This window comes from Ahaetulla prasina, chromosome 14 (genome assembly GCF_028640845.1).
Source record: "Ahaetulla prasina isolate Xishuangbanna chromosome 14, ASM2864084v1, whole genome shotgun sequence".
In the NCBI taxonomy this organism is placed as follows: domain Eukaryota; kingdom Metazoa; phylum Chordata; class Lepidosauria; order Squamata; family Colubridae; genus Ahaetulla; species Ahaetulla prasina.
In genome coordinates this window covers 20939658-20957454 of record NC_080552.1, presented here as the reverse complement: position 1 = coordinate 20957454, position 17797 = coordinate 20939658, and the positions used below count along the sequence as shown (strand labels likewise).

Sequence of the window (17797 nt, the reverse complement as noted above, 5' to 3'; positions counted from 1 at the left end):
TCATTGTGTGTTTTTTCCTGGCAAATGCACTCAGCTTCTTTTTATGGAAGCATGGAATAATCCACTCAAAAGAAAATGTAAAAGCCCATTGGTGACCCATTGGTACGTTTTCAGTCTGTTTTATAGGTATAATTTTGCTAAACTGAGCACGTCTCTCGCTCGCTCACTCGCTCGCTCTCTGCCATTATGAATTGGAGAATGGGCTTGTTTTGTTTCACTTCTGGAAGTTTTTATTTATTTATTTGTATCCCGCCTTGTTATTTTTGTAAAAAACTCAAGGCAGAGATCATATTCAATCCTCCTTCCTCCTCTAATTGCCCCCACAACAACAACAACCCTGTGAGGTAGGTTGGGCTGAAAAAGGACGATTGGTACAAAGTCACCCAGCTGTCTTCATGTCTAAGGCAGGACTAGAACTCACCATCTCCTGGTGATTGGCGTGAAGTCACCCAGTTGTCTTTCATGGCTACGATGGGACTAGAACTCACCATCTCTTGATGATTGGCCCAAAGTCACCCAGCTGGCTTTCATGGCTAAGGCAGGACTAGAACTCACCGTCTCCTGGTGATTGGCCCAAAGTCATCCAGCTGGCTTTCATGGCTAAGACGGGACTAGAACTCACCATCTCCTGATGATTGGCCCAAAGTCACCCAGCTGGCTTTCATGCCTAAGGCGGCACTAGAACTCGCCGTCTCCTAGAGATTGGCCCAAAGTCACCCAGCTGGCTTTCATGGCTAAGGCAGGACTAGAACTCACCATCTCCTGGTGATTGGCCCAAAGTCACCCAGCTGGCTTTCAAGCTAAGGCGGGACTAGAACTCACCGTCTCCTGGTGATTGGCCCAAAGTCACCCAGCTGGCTTTCGTGCCTAAAGCAAAACTAGAATTCACCGTCTCCCAGTTTCTAGCCTGGGGGTTCAAGTCCACAGGCCTTAAAGTTGTCAAAGTCGGACACACCTGCCTTAATGGATTAGGCTACCTTATGCGTGCTGAGCTGTGAATACTTAGCTTGCAACCTTGAAGGCATCGCATTGTGGTCACAAGCCTAGCGTTGTGGTTGCGAGAGATAGCGTTTCTCCAGCCAAATCCTCCCGCTGCAGGCCGTCTCAGTGGCTTAGCAGTGATGCAAAAACAGATCAATCACCGTTAAATCAAAGTGGGATGTGGGCAGCCCCAGCTCCCATTTGTCTTCTGTTCCCTGTAAGTCTGCCAATGGTAGTTCATTGTATCTTGGAGCCAGCTTATTAAGTAGCGTGACAGAAGAAGGGATTTTAATCCAGAGGCGAACAAGGGAGAATTTTTAATCCAGGCAACGGAGAAATGGAGAGAGCTGTTTTTATGTTACGAGACAGGGTTAATATTAAAGGCAAGGGTTTCAACCTGGAGGTCCTTGACCTAGAGTTGTAAAGGAGAACTTAGGTTACAGAGTCCAGTGCACTACTGAGTCACATCATGGATATGTTTTCTTCATATTATCACCGTATCTCCCAGGCATCTACCTTCCCCTGGACTACAGGGGTAACCATTCTCCTTCTTTTATTAATCCTGGTTTTCTCCCCCCCAATCAGGGGTGAAATATAAAATTTGTTACTACCGGTTCTGTGGGTGTGGCATGGTGGGTGGGGGAGTAATGTGACTGGGTGGGCATGGCCAACTTTTTTTTTTTTTTACTTTTAAGAGCATTTTTTCTACAACCTCTTCGGCTGAAGAGGTTGTAGAAAAAATGCTTTTAAAAGGCTCCTCTGACGATCCCAGTTGAGTTGCCTGATCGTCAGAGGCTTTTCTTTTCTTTTAAAAGCATTTTTTCAGCTGAAGAAAAAATGCTTTTAAAAGTTAAAAAAAGGGGGGGCCTCTGATGATCCCGCGGCTCAGCTGGGCATGTGGGGGGTGGGGGGAGGAATTTTTGCTACCGGTTCTCTGAACCACCCGCCGCCATCGCTACCGGATCGGGCGATCCGGTCTGAACCGGGAACATTTCACCCCTGCCCTGAATGGTTTTCTTTGCTGAGATGGGCTCTTACATTCTTGACATCCCTGTGATTACACAATTTAAGACAATTCATCCGTGGACCGGCTTGTCTCCAGAAGTTGTTGGCGTTCCATCAGTGGAGGTTTTCAAAAAGGTTTTCAAGCAAAGCCATTTGGCCAGAATGGGATGGACTAGAACAGGGATCTCCAACCTTGGTTCCTTTAAGACTTGTGGACTTCAACTCCCAGAGTTCCTCAGCCAGCAAAGCAAAGCTGGCTAAGGGACTCTGGGAGTTGAAGTCCACAAGTCTTAAAGGACCAAAGTTGGAGAACCCTGGACTAGAAGGCTTACAAGATCCCTCTTGACTCTGTTATTCTGTTATTCTGATTAATCATGCCACTATTAAGCAGAAAAGAAAGTTGTCCATGGTTCTGTATCTTCTTAAAAATAGCTTTAAGGCCTTGGGGATTGGGATGGTGGGAGCACTTTTTGTGTTCAGATACGTTACAACTCAAAACACACTAAAACTGCCCTAGATGACTCAGCTACACTGATAAGAATCTCCGAGCTAATCCAAGCTCTGCTGTCTATGGCATTGACCAGCGGATGGTAACTCACCCTCAAAGGATGTCAACTCTCTTTCATTCCACCTTTCCTCCATCATCCAGCTCTTGGCGTGGCCAGTTGATGCCCCAGATGTTAAGACCGCCGTCACCATTCCTCCAGATTTTCATGGCGTCCACAGAGGATATATAACCAACCTGAAGAAATTTACGGCTTATTACACCTCGATCCTTTGCTTCACCACCCCGGGCGATGGGCCACCCAGTCCACCACAGCTACTACAGACTCACGAAGATAGTAAGTAGAGCCATTGTCTTTACCAGTGTCACACAGGCGTACATCGGGTAGTCAAATATTGGTTGGTCGGTGCAGTTGATCCAGACCAAGTTCTCTGCCGAAAACCATCTCTCCAGCATTTGTTTGAGGACTTTTTTTTTATTATTTGCATTTATATCCCGCCCTTCTCCAAAGACTCAGGGCGGCTTACACTATGTTAGCAATAGTCTTCATCCATTTGTATATTATATACAAAGTCAACTTATTGCCCCCAACAATCTGGGTCCTCATTTTACCTACCTTATAAAGGATGGAAGGCTGAGTCAACCTTGGGCCTGGTGGGACTTGAACTTGCAGTAATTGCAAGCAGCTGTGTTAATAACAGACAGACTTAGTCTGCTGAGCCACCAGAGGCCCTTCTGATTAGGGGTAGCCCCCTGTTTAACTACAGGTTGTCCTTGACTTACGAACATTCATTTAGCAACTATTCGAAGTTACAACAGCACTGAAAAAGGGACCTTCCGACCATCCCAGTATCCCCTCGATCATCACCTGATCAAAATTTGGGTGCTTGGCAACCAGCATCTATTCACAATGGTTGCAGCATCCCAGGGTCATGTGATCACCATCTGCAAAGTCAACGTTGCAACGTTGGATTGGCTTAACAAGCCAATTAAGTTATTAGCTTGATAACTGCAGGGATTTGCTTCAACAACCTGGTCCTGAAATTGGGTGTTATTCATTTAACAAACCCCTTGCTTAGCAATGGAAACGCTGGTCCCAGTTGCGGTCGTAAGTCGAAGACTATCTCCAATGGTGAACAGAGATGTTTCTCCTAAGATTCATTCTCTGCAACCTCAAAGCCCATTCAATCTACTCCTGTCCCCTCTGGCATCAGACAACGAATGTTTGTATTCTTAAATGCATAAATTTTCAGATATTTATGGAGTGACCCTTTTAACTATCTCTTCTGCAAATTTCAGAGTAGAGGGATATCCGCTTCCTTCAATCTTCTTTCTTAAGCCTTTATTTTATTTTATTTTTTCCCCAATGTCACCGATTATCTTCCTAGCCAGCCTCTGAGGTCGTTCTGTTTTTCTGCAAGAGATACGTAGCCTGCCAATGAAGAAGGTTTATAGCCTTTCTAATTAGGTGAAAACCTTTCCTCGGTTTGATTAACCTGCGCAAAGGATCACTGCAGATCTGGAAGGGGGGGAAAAAAAACCTTCTTATCTAGGGGAATTCTTCCATGTTGGAAGAGAATTGGCTGCAAGGTTATAAATAATGTAGAGCTATGCCTTCTGGGAATTAGTTTGTAAATTATTGAGCCTTATGAATGGTTGCCCTGCTTCTAAGAATCAACTGTAATTAAGGCATCGTGTTACTTACAGGAGCAGACACAGGAAGGGCTAAATCATCGTTTCATTAGACAAGTTTATATTTGTCCACCTTTTATAGTGCAGATCAGTGTTTCTCAACCTTGGCAACTTTATAAGAAGTTTGGATTTCAACTCCCAGAATTCCAGCTGGAGAATTCTGGGAGTTGATGTCCAAACTTCTTAAAGTTGCCAAGGTTGAGAAACACAGGTATAGATGCTATAATGCCTGTTGGAAGAGAGACAAGATGTCTCAAAAAAAAAAAAAAACCCCATACAGCTAATATCGGGGGGGGGGGGCTGCTGGGGATTCGCAGAGGTTCGGGAGAACTTTTAGCTAAGATTCTGTGAAGTTCAGAGAATCTCCAAATCCGACTCCTGGCTGGCTCTGCCCACCCTGCCCCTCCCAGGAGTCCTCACATGGCCCATTTTGAATGCAGGTAAGTGCAAGGTGCGTGGGGAAGTTTGGGGAGGGTAAAAAATGGGCCTACCGGATGTTCGGGAAGGTCCTCCAGAGCCTGGGGAGGCAGTTTTTGCTCTCCCAGAGGCTCAAAGAAAGCCAGAGTCCAGGGAGGGCAAAAATGCCACTACCACCCCGCCGTGGTGCAGGAGGCCCACTAGGCCATGCCCATTATGGCCACACCCACCCAGCAACCAGGCAGAGAACCCCTTCCTAAAAGTTTTGAAGCCCACCCCTGGCTAATATGCATTCAGTTTTCTTTCCTCCCGCCAATCTCCTGGATCTTTGGGGCTGAGGTCCATCATGGTTTGCTGAAAACCAGGAAGTGTTGATCTGGACAGACCGAGCTTGACTGAGACCCCATTTAAGGACCAATTAAAGGCAGCTCCAGAGTTCTCTTGAGATACAGACCAGATAAATGAATCACCAGGTTGAATAATTGATTCATATTAGCCAAGCAGAAGGAAACTTCAACACTTCAAAGACGATATTGAAACATCAAGAGGGCCTTTCTTGAAATCTCAGGCTTTCCTCTGGAGGATTTGAGTAGGCTGGTTATAAAAAAATTTTTTTAAAAAAATCCAGGTTAGAGCATTTCAACCAGCAGATACCCCTGGGCATTGCATACCCGAGGCCTAGTCCTGTCCAATCCTTGCTGAGTTATAGCAGCGTTTCTCGCTGATCTCAGTATATTTCACACGGATTTCTGCTGTACAGCATTTGTCACACAAGCTCCTTGCAGCTCGCCAACGGGAACAAGCCCATCTCGTATATATCTTATTTTATATTTGGGGTTGAGAGCCTGGAAGATGCAAAAGGTTTGGGAGGATGAATTGGGAGCTGTCTGCCTGTCAACACAGGCAAGATTTGCAACCGCGGTGGGCCTAAGCGACAGAGGTTCTTAGCTGTGCGCAACCATTCCAGAATGCAACTCATTCTTTAGTTCATTCCTGAAATCTGGGGGACCGGAGGGGATAATTAACGCCTGCCTGATCAATGAAGCCTCCTTGTCCAGGGTTCGCACAACCCAATTAACAAGGTCAAGGAAAGATCCCATTGCCTCCATGGCCCTATGTTCATAAATGTGTCTTGTTTTGATCTCGGTTGGTCGTCTTATAGATAGGACCAACCTCTTTGGGTGAGCTTCGGATCCATTCTATTCTGTAAACCCAGAAAAGGGATTAATCTGATAACCAGGTAAGGCTTGTTGCGTCACTTAATTTTACGCGGGTTTACTGAAATCCAGAATGGCAAGGGTGAATTGTTGATCTGGATTAACGTCCTCGGACATCCATCTGCTTTGAAGTCTTCAGAATTTCCTCTGACAAACATTAAACCAGCGCTATTGATCCAGCATTTTTGACATCCATCTAACTAGCATGGCCCCAAGCCAGTTATTCTTGGCTACTGCTGGGTTTGTTTTTGTTCTTTGCCAGCTGGTCAAAAGGTTAGCTCTCCCCTTCTATCTCTCTTTGTCTCTGTCTCTCTCTCTGTCTCTCTCTCTGTCTCTCTCTCTGTCTCTCTGTCCCCCCTCTCTCTGTCTCTCTCTGTGTGTCTGTGTCTGTCTCTCTCTTTCTCTCTTTCTCTCTTTCTCTGTCTCTCTCTGTCTTTGTGTCTTTCTCTGTCCACGTCCCTCTCTGTCTGTCTGTCTGTCTGTCTCTTTCTCTGTCTCTCTCTGTCTCTGTCTCTCTTTCTGTGTGTGTCCCCCTTCTCTCTGTGTCTCTCTCTCTGTCTCTCTCTTTCTCTGTCCCTATCTGTCTCTGTCTCTCTCTCTCTGTGTGTGTGTGCCCTCCTTCCTTCCCTCCCTCTCTCCTTTCCCCCTTTCCTCTCTCCCTCCCTCTCTATTTTTTATTTATTTTTTAAAAATTATATTGCATTAAAAATTTTATATTGCTGCCTACTCGCTCATGGCAACTCAGGGTGGCTTATAGGAAATAAAAACACAATATAAAAACACAATATAAAAGAAATAAAAATAATAAAATAATAACCCCTCACCCAGCCCCAGCCCAGCAACAAGACTTGTGGACATCAACTCCCAGAATTCCCCGGACGGCCGTGCTATCTGGGAAGGGCCGGTTTAGCTCTGCCTGGTAAGGCCTGTTATTAAGAACACAAAGCCTGCAATTACTGCAGGTTCGAGCCCGGCCCAAGGTTGACTCAGCCTTCCATCCTTTATAAGGTAGGTAAAATGAGGACCCAGATTGTTGGGGGGGCAATAAGTTGACTTTGTAAATATATACAAATAGAATGAGACTATTGCCCTATACATTGTAAGCCGCCCTGAGTCTTCGGAGAAGGGCGGGGTATAAATGTAAACAAAAAAAAAAAAATTCTGGGAATTGAAGCCCATAGGTCTTAAAGTGGCCAAGGTTGGACACCCCTGATCTACAGGAAAGTTGTTGAGCGGTTGTTGAGTCAAAGAGCAACCAAGAGCACAATCCACCCAGACATAATAAGATTAGATTCCGGACAACTGATTACAGCCAACCACAAGAATCCTCTTGAGGCTTCTTAACCACTTCATTGAAAGGGAAAAAGCAACACAAGTGTTACAGAAATGGCAACCATTAAAAGCTTCCATTTTTAGCATCTCTGCTCTCTTTAGGTTCGCTGGAAAAGAGCCATTTTCATTCTTCCGGTAACAACCCTTTGATGAAGAAGAGATGCAACCATTTGTCTGAAACGACATAGGGCAGTGACGGCAAACCGTTTTGCCATCACGTGCCAAAAGTGGGGGGAGCACGGGGGTCACATGCGTGCATGCCCACACCCATAATGCAATGACCCCCTGCATGCCCTGCCCCCTGTGCATGCGTGTGCGACCCCCTCCCCTTTGCCTTGTTTTAGGCCTAGCAGGTCTCCCTGAAGCCTCCGGAGGCCAGAAACAGCCAGTTTCTGGACTTCTAGTAGGCCATTAGGCCCATTTTTCAGAAGCTTTCCTGGAGCCTAGGGAGGGCAAAACCAGCCTCCCCCGACAGTCCAGAGGCTCTCCGGAGGCTGGAAATGGCCTGCTTCCGGACTTCTGGTGGGCCCATTTTTTGCCCTCTCAGAGCCTCTGCACAAGCCCTGTACTTACCTGGCATCCAAAGCAGGCCGCATGGAGACTCCTGGGAAAGGAACAGCATGGACCTGCCCGCGTGTCTCCCGCATGCGTGGCAGAGACCCGAAAATCAGCTGGCTGGCGGGAGGCATGCATGCGCATGCACAGGGAGGCAATCTAGGGTGACGGCTCGCGTGCCTGCAGAAATGGCTCTGCGTACCACCTGTGGCACACGTGCCGTAGGTTCGCCATCACGAGCATAGGGCCTCCTGCTTGAGCAAGGGGTTGGACTAGAAGACCTCCAAGGCCCCGTCCAACTCTGGTATTCTGAGATGCTTCCACTTTAGATGTGCTTTGACACTTAGTCGCTTCCAAATAATGGAGAAAATGTGCAGGATTTTCCCAATCTCCCTCCTTTTTCCCAAGCTCAGAGAAGACCATTCCTCTTTCTATTTATAAATCTGTGCTGTCAAATCCACCCCAGTCCCTTCGGTGAACAGCTGGGAGGAAGCGAGTGAAAGCATCCGTACCAGCGATAACCGCAATCATCTTTAGCACCTCCATGTTTCTGACAGCTCTCCGTTTCACACTCTCGGCTAACCCTCGCCGCTGGCTCTTTTATTTCTTCAATCCCCCAAACCGCTGACCTGAATCTGATCCCAACTAAAAGAAGCTTAAATGGATTTTTTTTTGATGTTGCTGTTTTTGTTTTTCCTTTCCTTTCCTTTTGCCAGCACCAGGAACGGTGGGACACCTGAGCTTCACGGAGATTCTGGACACTTCGCTCAAGGTCAGCTGGCAAGAACCCGTTGAGAAAAATGGCATTATTACAGGCAAGTATCAGCAAAGTGCTGTTAGAAAACACCTTGCAAAGAAGAAAATCATGGAGGGGGCAATTGGTCTCATGAATGGAGGAGAAAGGAAGGCTGGGGAAATTGTTCTGCTCAGGGAAACTTTTATTTCTGAAGAGCCTCTGGCTGAGAGAAATGTTAAGATCTTGGCTTTGACTTCTCTGGAGCTGAGAAGTCCTCCAAAGAGTGGCTGGAGATACATGAGGACTAGTGACTGCTATTTGACAATAATTGACCTCGCCAAGAGCAATCTGTGGGCACATCTACACCAGCTTGGTAAATATCATGTCTTGCCGCTCCACCCCACCCCCAAAGGTACACATTTCGGTTTCTAAAATTCTACCACCCCTCTGAGATTAGAAGACTGCCTAAATTTACACTGAGGTGTGTAAGATATTGCCTTGCTCTCCAAAGTGGAAAACAGCTTGTTGAGTGGCTTCTCTGTTGAGCAAATATGTCCATCAGTGTTGTGACCCAGGCCCAAGTAGGTAGTAGGAAACTCAGTCAGTGTAAAAACAACCAAACTTTATTATAACAGCTGAGTATTATTTCATTCCCAGCATCGTTCAATTCAAATTAATTCATCCCAACACAAATTCCTCAGTCCTATCACCAACCTTGTCCAATTAGGCAAACTGCCAAAGGCCTTTCTTGGCAAAAGTTCAGAATACACCAATACAAAATAAATGCAAGAAGACAAAGCTTTTAATGTTGTTTTCCGACAAAGAGTCCAAACGCCCTTGCTGGTCCTTTAAGCCTGATGGGAGGGGCCAATCATCTCTTGGCCCTACTCCTGAGTCGTCCTCTTTGCTTGAGCTGCTCTTGCCTTCTGGCAGCTCTTCTCATGCGTGCATTAGGAACAGGCTCCTCCTGTTCCTCTGCCTCACTACTGTCAGCCTCTGGAGGCTCTGGAGTCCACACCTCACTCCCTGATGGCCCTGGCCCTACCTCTGCCTCTGATGCAGAGCCCTCATCCGGGCCTTCCCCTGTCTCCAGAACCGGCCCTTCCTCAGCCTCATCACTGTCTGACTCCGTTGCCAACTCCGCAGGCTGCTGTCGGACCGCAACACTCATCTTCTTTCACAAACACGGTAGGACCTAGAAGATCCCTTCTGCTTCTCCATTTTGGTGAGATCGGAACATAAAGCCCATTTGTTGTGCCATTATTGTCAGAATGTTGTAATACTGGACCTTTCTGCCACTTAAAACCAGCAGAACCGTGTAATGGCTTCACTTGCATTTCACATGCGTTTCACTTTATCTTGTGTGTTGTGAGTATACTCTTCTTATTCGCGTTAGTTATACGTTTGAACTACAGTAGGCAACGGAAGGGTTTATTAGCAAACATTTGTTATTATGATAAATGAATCTGAAATCCAAGGACAGAAAAAGAAGACAGTCCATCATTCTAGGGAAAATAATTTATGTTGCATAGACGACGGGTTCGTTCCTCCTCCAGCATATCCAGTTAAAAACAATAAAATAGAACAGAAGGAGCTAAGTGTCCACAATTTATTTATTTATTTTATTTATTTATTTTTGTCAATCATATATAAGATAACAGGTAAAAGTATAAACATAATTTGGATACATGAAAAGAGTAAGTAAAAAAAGGAATATTAGGACAGGGACGGTAGGCACACAGGTGCACTTATGCACGCCCCTTACAGACCTCTTAGGAATGGGGTGAGGTCGACAGTAGACAGTTAAAGTTTTGGGGGTTTGTGGAGGAAACTACAGAGTCAGGTAGTGCATTCCGGGCATCAACCACTCTGTTATTGAAGTCGTATTTTCTGCAATCGAGTTTGGAGCAGTTTACCTTGAGTTTGTATCTATTATTTGCTCGTGTATTGTTGTGGTTGAAGCTGAAGTATTCATTGGCTGGGTAAGATATTGTAGTAGATAATTTTATGTACCTCAAACTGGGGAAGAGGGGAAAGGGTTCAGAGTAGCCACTCCTTAGAATATCTCAGGATACATCTTGAAGGGTATACTTTTAGTCTAGCAAGACTCTGTCCATTATCACAGAATTCTAATTATAAACTGGAAGGGACCTTGGAGGTCCAACTTCTAGTCCAACTCCCTGCCCAAGGCAGAAGACCTTAATCCACCCTGGACAACTGGTTGTCCAATCTTTTCTTGAAAACCACCAGCGGTGTCGGTCCACCTGGAGCTCTCACCAAAGGGCCAATGTCCATCCCAGAAGGGTTGAGTGCCCAACCTACGCTCAGGACATTTGCAGAGTATTGCTGTTTGAACCTGCAGTGTGCGCGTCTCAACTTTTTATACATCCATCGATGACTTTCCTTTAAACAAGAACGAAACACTGGGAATCACATTCTCTTGATCTGTTTCCATTGAGGCAGGTTGATGAGGCTGATTTAAGATTGATGGATCTTTTTGTACGGTGGCATGAGCAAATAAAGGATCGGACTCGATGGGATCTCACTGTCTCGTCTCCGGGTTGGGACCAAAGCATTGGATCACCTTCCGGGAGGATCCATGTCTGAAAGGTGTCGGTTAGGGCATCCCCATCCGAGCTTCGATCATGATGCCGTCTTGCAGATTTTGATCCCCCGCTTTGGTCACTGCTGGAAAACCATCTCATATTGTGAGGAACGTTGCATTTTTAGGCTGGAAGCGACAAAAACCATTCACTGCTTGCGAAGGATGAGGTGGCTCGGCTGCTGCTGCTGCTGAGGTAGCTCAGAATTCCTAGGAGATTCCTCCTTTGTCACTCGGCTGCGAAGGTGTCATTTACTGTGACTTTGCCTTTAAATCTAACCCATGGAATAAGAGGAAAATACGGGCGCGTGCACCGGAGGGAACAAGCCAGGTTTTGGTAAATTGCCCATTGTAAAATTCAGTGTCTTCCTCGTTCCCTCGATAAATTCTGATTTATGAGGGCCTGGATGCCGGCGGACAGTTTCTGATTGGATGTACAGTGCTCTCGTCCAGAATTTAGTCCAGATCAACAGAAAATTATTTCTGAAGCTCCTGAGGTCATCTGTTTCAGTTACACCACCCGGCTCACTGAGAAGCTACTAAGGCCAGTGCATAAAGGGAAAGCTTCTTTGGTGCTTACTCTTGAGTCGAACGTGCTCTTCTCCATCTCTTCAGTACTTTTTGGCCATTCATCGGTCGCGTTTGATAATTTTTTTTTAGAAGTTATTTTTTTTCCCCGCCAACAGAAGGAAAACATCAGTAATTTGCCTTTCCAGGTTCTTTACCTCTGCCTCATTCATTGGGCATTGAGACTGCAAGCTTAGTTCTGCGTGTTAGTTCACGCTTCCTTTTTCCAGCTTCAAAGCTTTCTCCTACTGATGCTATTGTTGGAGTATCTACAACTGATCTTACCTGTTTGACCACACGGTGCCAGGACATTTTGACACGGTCCCGTGATGCTTGGATGCGTGCTGAAGGAACTCTTGAATCCGATAGGGATCCACATCTCCTTAGGGAGGTTAAAAACATGCCTTCATCAGCATATTCACAGGTCCAGTGAAAAGAAGGCCATGAACTCCGTCCCATTCTCACGCCTCGTATATATCATGAGCCAATTCTCGGACAGGGAGACTTCATTACAAATCATTTGCTGAATCCAGGCAGCAGGTCAAAGAAATTAAAAGCATCACTCATCCTGGTTGCAGCAAGATTCACACGGCCAGCCTTCCAACACAGCGTTTGCAGCCAACACAACATTCACAACCACAATTTCGGTAGCTCGGGGATCTCCATCTGGTCTTGCTTCTCCCTTTGCCATCCATCTTAGAGTATTTTTGAGCCTTTCGGTCAAGTTCTCCATTATTTGCTTCTCCTCTGAGATCTTCTTCTTCTTCTTCTTCTTCTTCTTCTTCTTCTTCTTCTTCTTCTTCTTCTTCTTCTTCTTCTTCTTCTTCTTCTCCTCCTCCTCCTCCTCCTCCTCCTCTTCCTCCTCCTCCTTCTCCTCCTCCTCCTCCTCCTCCTCCTCCTCCTCCTCCTCCTCCTCCTCCTCCTCCTCCTCCTCCCTCTTCCTCCTTCTCCTTCTCCTCCTCCTCCTCCTTATCCTCCTCCTCCTCCTCTTCCCCTTCTCCTTCTACTTCTCCTCCTCCTCCTCCTCCTTCTTCTTCTGCCACATCCGTCATCGGACTTTGGTGATCATGTTAGCAATTCTGTTTTTATCAATAGCCGCATGAAAAAGGGCTGCTGAGTTTTGTGCAAACCGGTCCCTTAGATTTTGAAGCCATGACGTTCTTCTTCTGCCTGGACCTCCTTTGCCTTCAATCTTTTCCTGGAGGATTTAAGTGAAGGATCCGTATTTTTCCAGGTGTCGCATCACAGGTCCAAAATTTTCTAAGTTTTGCTTTTTTAGGATTTTGAGGATTTCTCTTGGCTTTCCCAGACGGCTGATCCCCTCCTCATTTCTGATTTTGTCAACCCAACTTATACGTAACAGCCGTCTGTAAATCCACATTTACAGTAGACCTGAGATATCTACACCTCTCCAAATATCCTTTCCTCATGTGGGGGGGAAGGGAGAAAGCCTTTTTCGCCTGTGCTGTTCCCCACTTCACTTCCACAGGATCTGTCTTGTTTGCCCCAGTCCTAATCACCAAGGAAAATGCAATCAAGCCTGTTTTTTTTTTCCCCAGGCGCTCCGGGGGGGCACGATCACCAGCAGAGGTTCATAAAAGAGCTTCAGAGTGAATGAAGTTGTGAAAGATTGAGAGGCAGGGAGAGAAGAGAACAAGTAAAATCAGAAGCAGAATTGAAAGGGGAGGAAAAAAATCAGGACCTTGTGGAAGTTGATGGAAGCAGGGTGAAAGAAAGGGAGAAAAGCATGAATAGCTTGCCCCAGAAGTCCACAATAGGTAAGCAGGGTGGAGAGTTAGGTCTTCAGCACATCAGGATAATGGTTTTGCTTGACATGGCTCGAAATGACAAGATAAAATGATTTGCCAAGCGCGCAGTGTCTACGCTAGGGCAGCGACACAGAACAAAGGCCTTTTCCACTCTTTCTGACTTTGCAAATGCATTCCCCTGGGCCAATTAGCATCTCATTTGCTTCCTTTGGTTCTCTTCGAAGAGAACATTTCCGTCTGTCTTGCAGTCCTGTTTCCCTGTCGGGTTTCCCAGCCCGGAGACGAGGCAGTGAGATCCCATCGAGACCCATCCAGGGGTGAAATCCAGCAGGTTCTAACAGGTTCTGGAGAACCGATAGCGGATATTTTGAGTAGTTCAGAGAACTAGCAAATACCACCTCTAGCTGGCCCTAGAGTGAGGTGGGAATGTAAATTTTGCAATATCCTTCCCCCAGGAGGGGGAGGGAATGGAGATTTTGCAGTATTCTTCCCCTGGAGAATAGAATAGAATAGAATAGAATTTTTATTGGCCAAGTGTGATTGGACACACAAGGAATTTGTCTTGGTGCATAGGCTCTCAGTGTACATAAAAGAAAAGATACGTTCATCAAGGTACAACATTTACAACACAATTGATGGTCAATATATCAATATAAATCATAAGGATTGCCAGCAACAAGTTATAGTCATACAGTCATAAGTGGAAAGAGATTGGTGATGGGAACTATGAAACTATGAAACTATGAAACTATGAAACTATGGAACTATGAAACTATGAAACTATGAAACTATGAGTGGGGTGGGAATGGAGATTTTGCAATATCCTTCCCCTGCCATGCCCACCAAGCCATGCCCACAGAACCGGTATGGAAAAAATTTGGATTTCACCCCATCGTTTATTTGCTCACGCCGCCGTACAAGAAGATCCATCAATCTTAAATCAGCCTCATCAACCTGCCTCAATGGAAACAGATCAGGAGAACGCGATTCCCAGAGTTTCATTCTTGTTTAAAGGAAAGTCACCGATGGATGTATAAAAAGTTGAGACGCGCACACTGCAGGTTCAAACAGCAATACTCTGCAAATGTCCTGAGCGTAGGTTGGGCACTCAACCCTTCTGGGATGGACATTGGCCCTTTGGTGAGAGCTCCAGGTGGACTGACATCGTTGGTGGTTTTCAAGAAAAGATTGGACAACCAGTTGTCCAGGGTGGATTAAGGTCTCCTGCCTTGGGTAGGGAGTTGGACTAGAAGTTGGACCTCCAAGGTCCCTTCCAGTTTATAATTAGGATTATGGGATAATGAACAGAGTCTTGCCAGACTAAAAGTATACCCTTCTAGAAGTATCCTGAGATATTCTAAGGCAGGGGTCTCCAACCTTGGTCACTTTAAGACTTGTGGACTTCAACTCCCAGAGTTCCTCAGCCAGCTTTGCTGGCTAAGGGACTCTGGGAGTTGAAGTCCACAAGTCTTAAAGCGACCAAGGTTGGAGACCCCTGTTCTAAGGAGTGGCTACTCTAAACCCTTTTTCCTCTTCCCCAGTTTGGGACCACGCAATCTCTTCACCTGGGCCTCTTTTGGGGAGTTGCCAAGATGCCCCCACTGCTCCTGCAAATACTCATTCCATCACACTCCCTTCCCTTATTTGTTGAACTATTTGGCAAAAGGCATGTCTTTTTTGGGGTGGGTGGGTAGGGTCTTCGTTTGATCCTGTTCTCATGCTTTAGATCTTCTGGTTATATCTGTCCTACGAACATCTCTTGGAGAATGAAAACATTTAACTGATAAACTGAGGTGCATTTCAGGTCTCTGCATATAAATTAGGGCATGTCTTAAGAAGTGGGCCCTTAAATCAGTTCTAAAGGGAAATGGAGAAAAATTAGGGCCATTCAGTAATTTGAAAAAGAGAGTGGGTCTTTTTTGTTGGTGGTGGTCAGGCTTGGAGCTGGAAATGAAGATGGTTACCAAAGATAGTTTTCAGACGGTTCGGACCAGTTGAGGCAAACCGGTAGCAGAAACCCCGCTCACCCCGCCCACCCATCCCAGCATAATGCCATCCTATTTAGCCATGTTTTCGAGGCCTAGCACATTTGTGGAAGGTCAGGCACACATGCGGAGGGCGTGCATGTGCGGCAAACCGGTGGTAAGAATATGAGAAACCCACCTCTGACGGTTACTCTTGGAAGTTAGAGAGAAATATGTGTGTGAAGTTTTGAATTCATCGGTAGGGGAGACACGGATAAAAAGAGAAGACTTTTCTTGATGGCCATCAAAGGGATGAAGTTCAAGAGGTGAAGCCACATATCAGTAGTTGTAAGGCTACAAATACTGTTGAGAGAGATGGCTTCCCCATTTTTATTTTATTTTTTGGAAGCTCCTCAAGTTAACAATTCAAAGACCCTAGCAGACGAGTGGTTTCTGATAGCTGGCTTCTCATTACCGGGCAGATTTTCCTTAAATGGAAGCGTTTTCCTTCTTCAGCTGAAGTAATGAAAACCTCAGGAGCTCCTCGCTCAGTTCTGGGAGATGTCCTTTAACCGAGCTCCACTGGGAGAGCCTTTAGAAGATGCTTCTGATAGTATATCAGCTGGGTTTCATTGCTTCCTCCTGTTTTTCCTCCAGGCTATCAAATCTCCTGGGAAGTCTACAGCAGGAACGCATCTCGCCTGGCTCGGACTCTGGCTAACACAACCCTGGAGTACAAAATCACAGGCTTGTCATCTCTCACCACTTACACCATCGAAGTAGCAGCTCTGACAGCAAAGGGAACCGGCTTGGTCACTTCATCGACCATCTCATCCGGAGTTCCCCCAGGTTAGTCAAAGAAGGATTCGGAGAGGCTCAAGAAATACCAGGGTTGCATTTAGTTGAGGTTAATGCCCAGGGACATTAAGGGATGCGGTGGCTCAGTGACTAAAGACGCTGAGCTCATCGATCAAAAGGTCGGCAGTTCAGTGGTTCGAATCCCTAGTGCCGCCTAACGGGGTGAGCTCCCGTTACTTGTCTCAGCTTCTGCCAACCTAGCAGTTCGAAAGCAGATTAAAAAAATGCAAGTAGAAAAATAGGGACCACCTTTGGTGGGAAGGTAACAGCGTTCCATTCGCCTTTGGTGTTGAGTCATGCCAACCACATGACCACGGAGATGTCTTCGGACAGCGCTGGCTGAAGGGCTTTGAAACGGGGATGAGCACCGCCCCCTAGAGTCGGGAATGACTAGCACATATGTGCGAGGGGAACCTTTACCTTTACCTTAATGCCTAGGGATTGTTCAGGGACACAAGATCTACTTGGAAAATAAAAAATAAAATAAAATAGGGTGTAGACATTTCCTGACAGTGAGAACAACTAACCAGTGGAAATAACTTGCCTCCAGAAGCTGTGGATGCTCCATCACTGGAGATTTTTATGAAGAGATTGGGCAACTATTTGTCTGGAATGGTCTAGGGTTTCTTGCCTGAGCAAAGGGTTGGACTAGAAGATCTCCAAGGTGCCTTCCAACCCTGTTATTCTACATTCTGTAGCAGTGTGTTTCCCAACCGTAGCCACTTGAAGATGTGTGGACTTCACCTCCCAGATTTCCCCAGCCAGCACTGAATTCTGGGAGTTGAAGTCCACCGTTTTCAAGTGGCCAAGGTTGGGAAGCACTGTTTTGTACGGTGTAATGCTGATGTCAGCATTCCAGAAAACCCCAATTAAAAACTCCAAGACATGCATCTTCTCAAAGTTCCGATTTACTAGAGTAGATATACTGGCACATCTGGGAAAACCCGAATCTGATAGTTCCAGGTTTTCCCTCAGAAAATCAAAATCCCAAATCCAGCCCCCTGCACCCATCAGTCCATACCATGGCCCAATCGCCAACCGTCCCATCTCGAGACATCACCGCAACCAGTTCCTCTTCCAGATGCAGGAACACCCTGACTTTAACCGAAAAGAAGAATGCTATTACGTCTAACTACAATCCCTCTGCTAAATCCCCCCCTCCTACTTTCCCAAGCGCAAGAAGTTGGCAGCGTGGAAGCTTCCGGCGCTAAAATGGCTTCCAAAGCTGACAGCTTATATGAAGGAGTGGCATCTGATGGGCCGCCCATCATGGGAGAAAAAAATGTTTCGTTTTTTTTCAAGGTTAACGGAAGCCTCTTTTCCCACAGACTTTAAAAAGGGGTTGTAGAGAAAGCAGCTAATTTTGGGTGCTTTGCTGGCATCTACATCCATAGAAATGTCAACAGGGACAAAAGGCAGGGAAGGAAGCAAGATAGAAAAGGGGAGATAGAAAAAGAGATGGACAAAACCGGCTCATTCCTCTCTTTTCCTGCCCCATCCGAAAAAACGAAAAGCCACCCAGCTCCAGCTTCCCACTACATCTGATGCTCCATCCCCAAACATCTTTTCTGAGCCTCGCTCATTGTGCATACAGCGA

At 46.1% G+C, this 17797-nt stretch overlaps 1 protein-coding gene across 4 annotated transcripts in view; it reads left to right on the top strand.

Moving 5' to 3' along the window:
- SDK1 (sidekick cell adhesion molecule 1) overlaps nucleotides 1-17797 on the top strand; it is a 503056-nt gene that overhangs the window by 340183 nt on the left and 145076 nt on the right. For all 4 annotated transcript variants that reach the window (XM_058157083.1, XM_058157082.1, XM_058157085.1 and 1 more), the window contains 3 exons: nucleotides 2636-2828; nucleotides 8421-8519; nucleotides 16000-16191. In XM_058157083.1, coding sequence (XP_058013066.1) covers nucleotides 2636-2828; nucleotides 8421-8519; nucleotides 16000-16191 — 484 coding nt within the window. The remainder of the gene's footprint in view (nucleotides 1-2635; nucleotides 2829-8420; nucleotides 8520-15999; nucleotides 16192-17797) is intronic.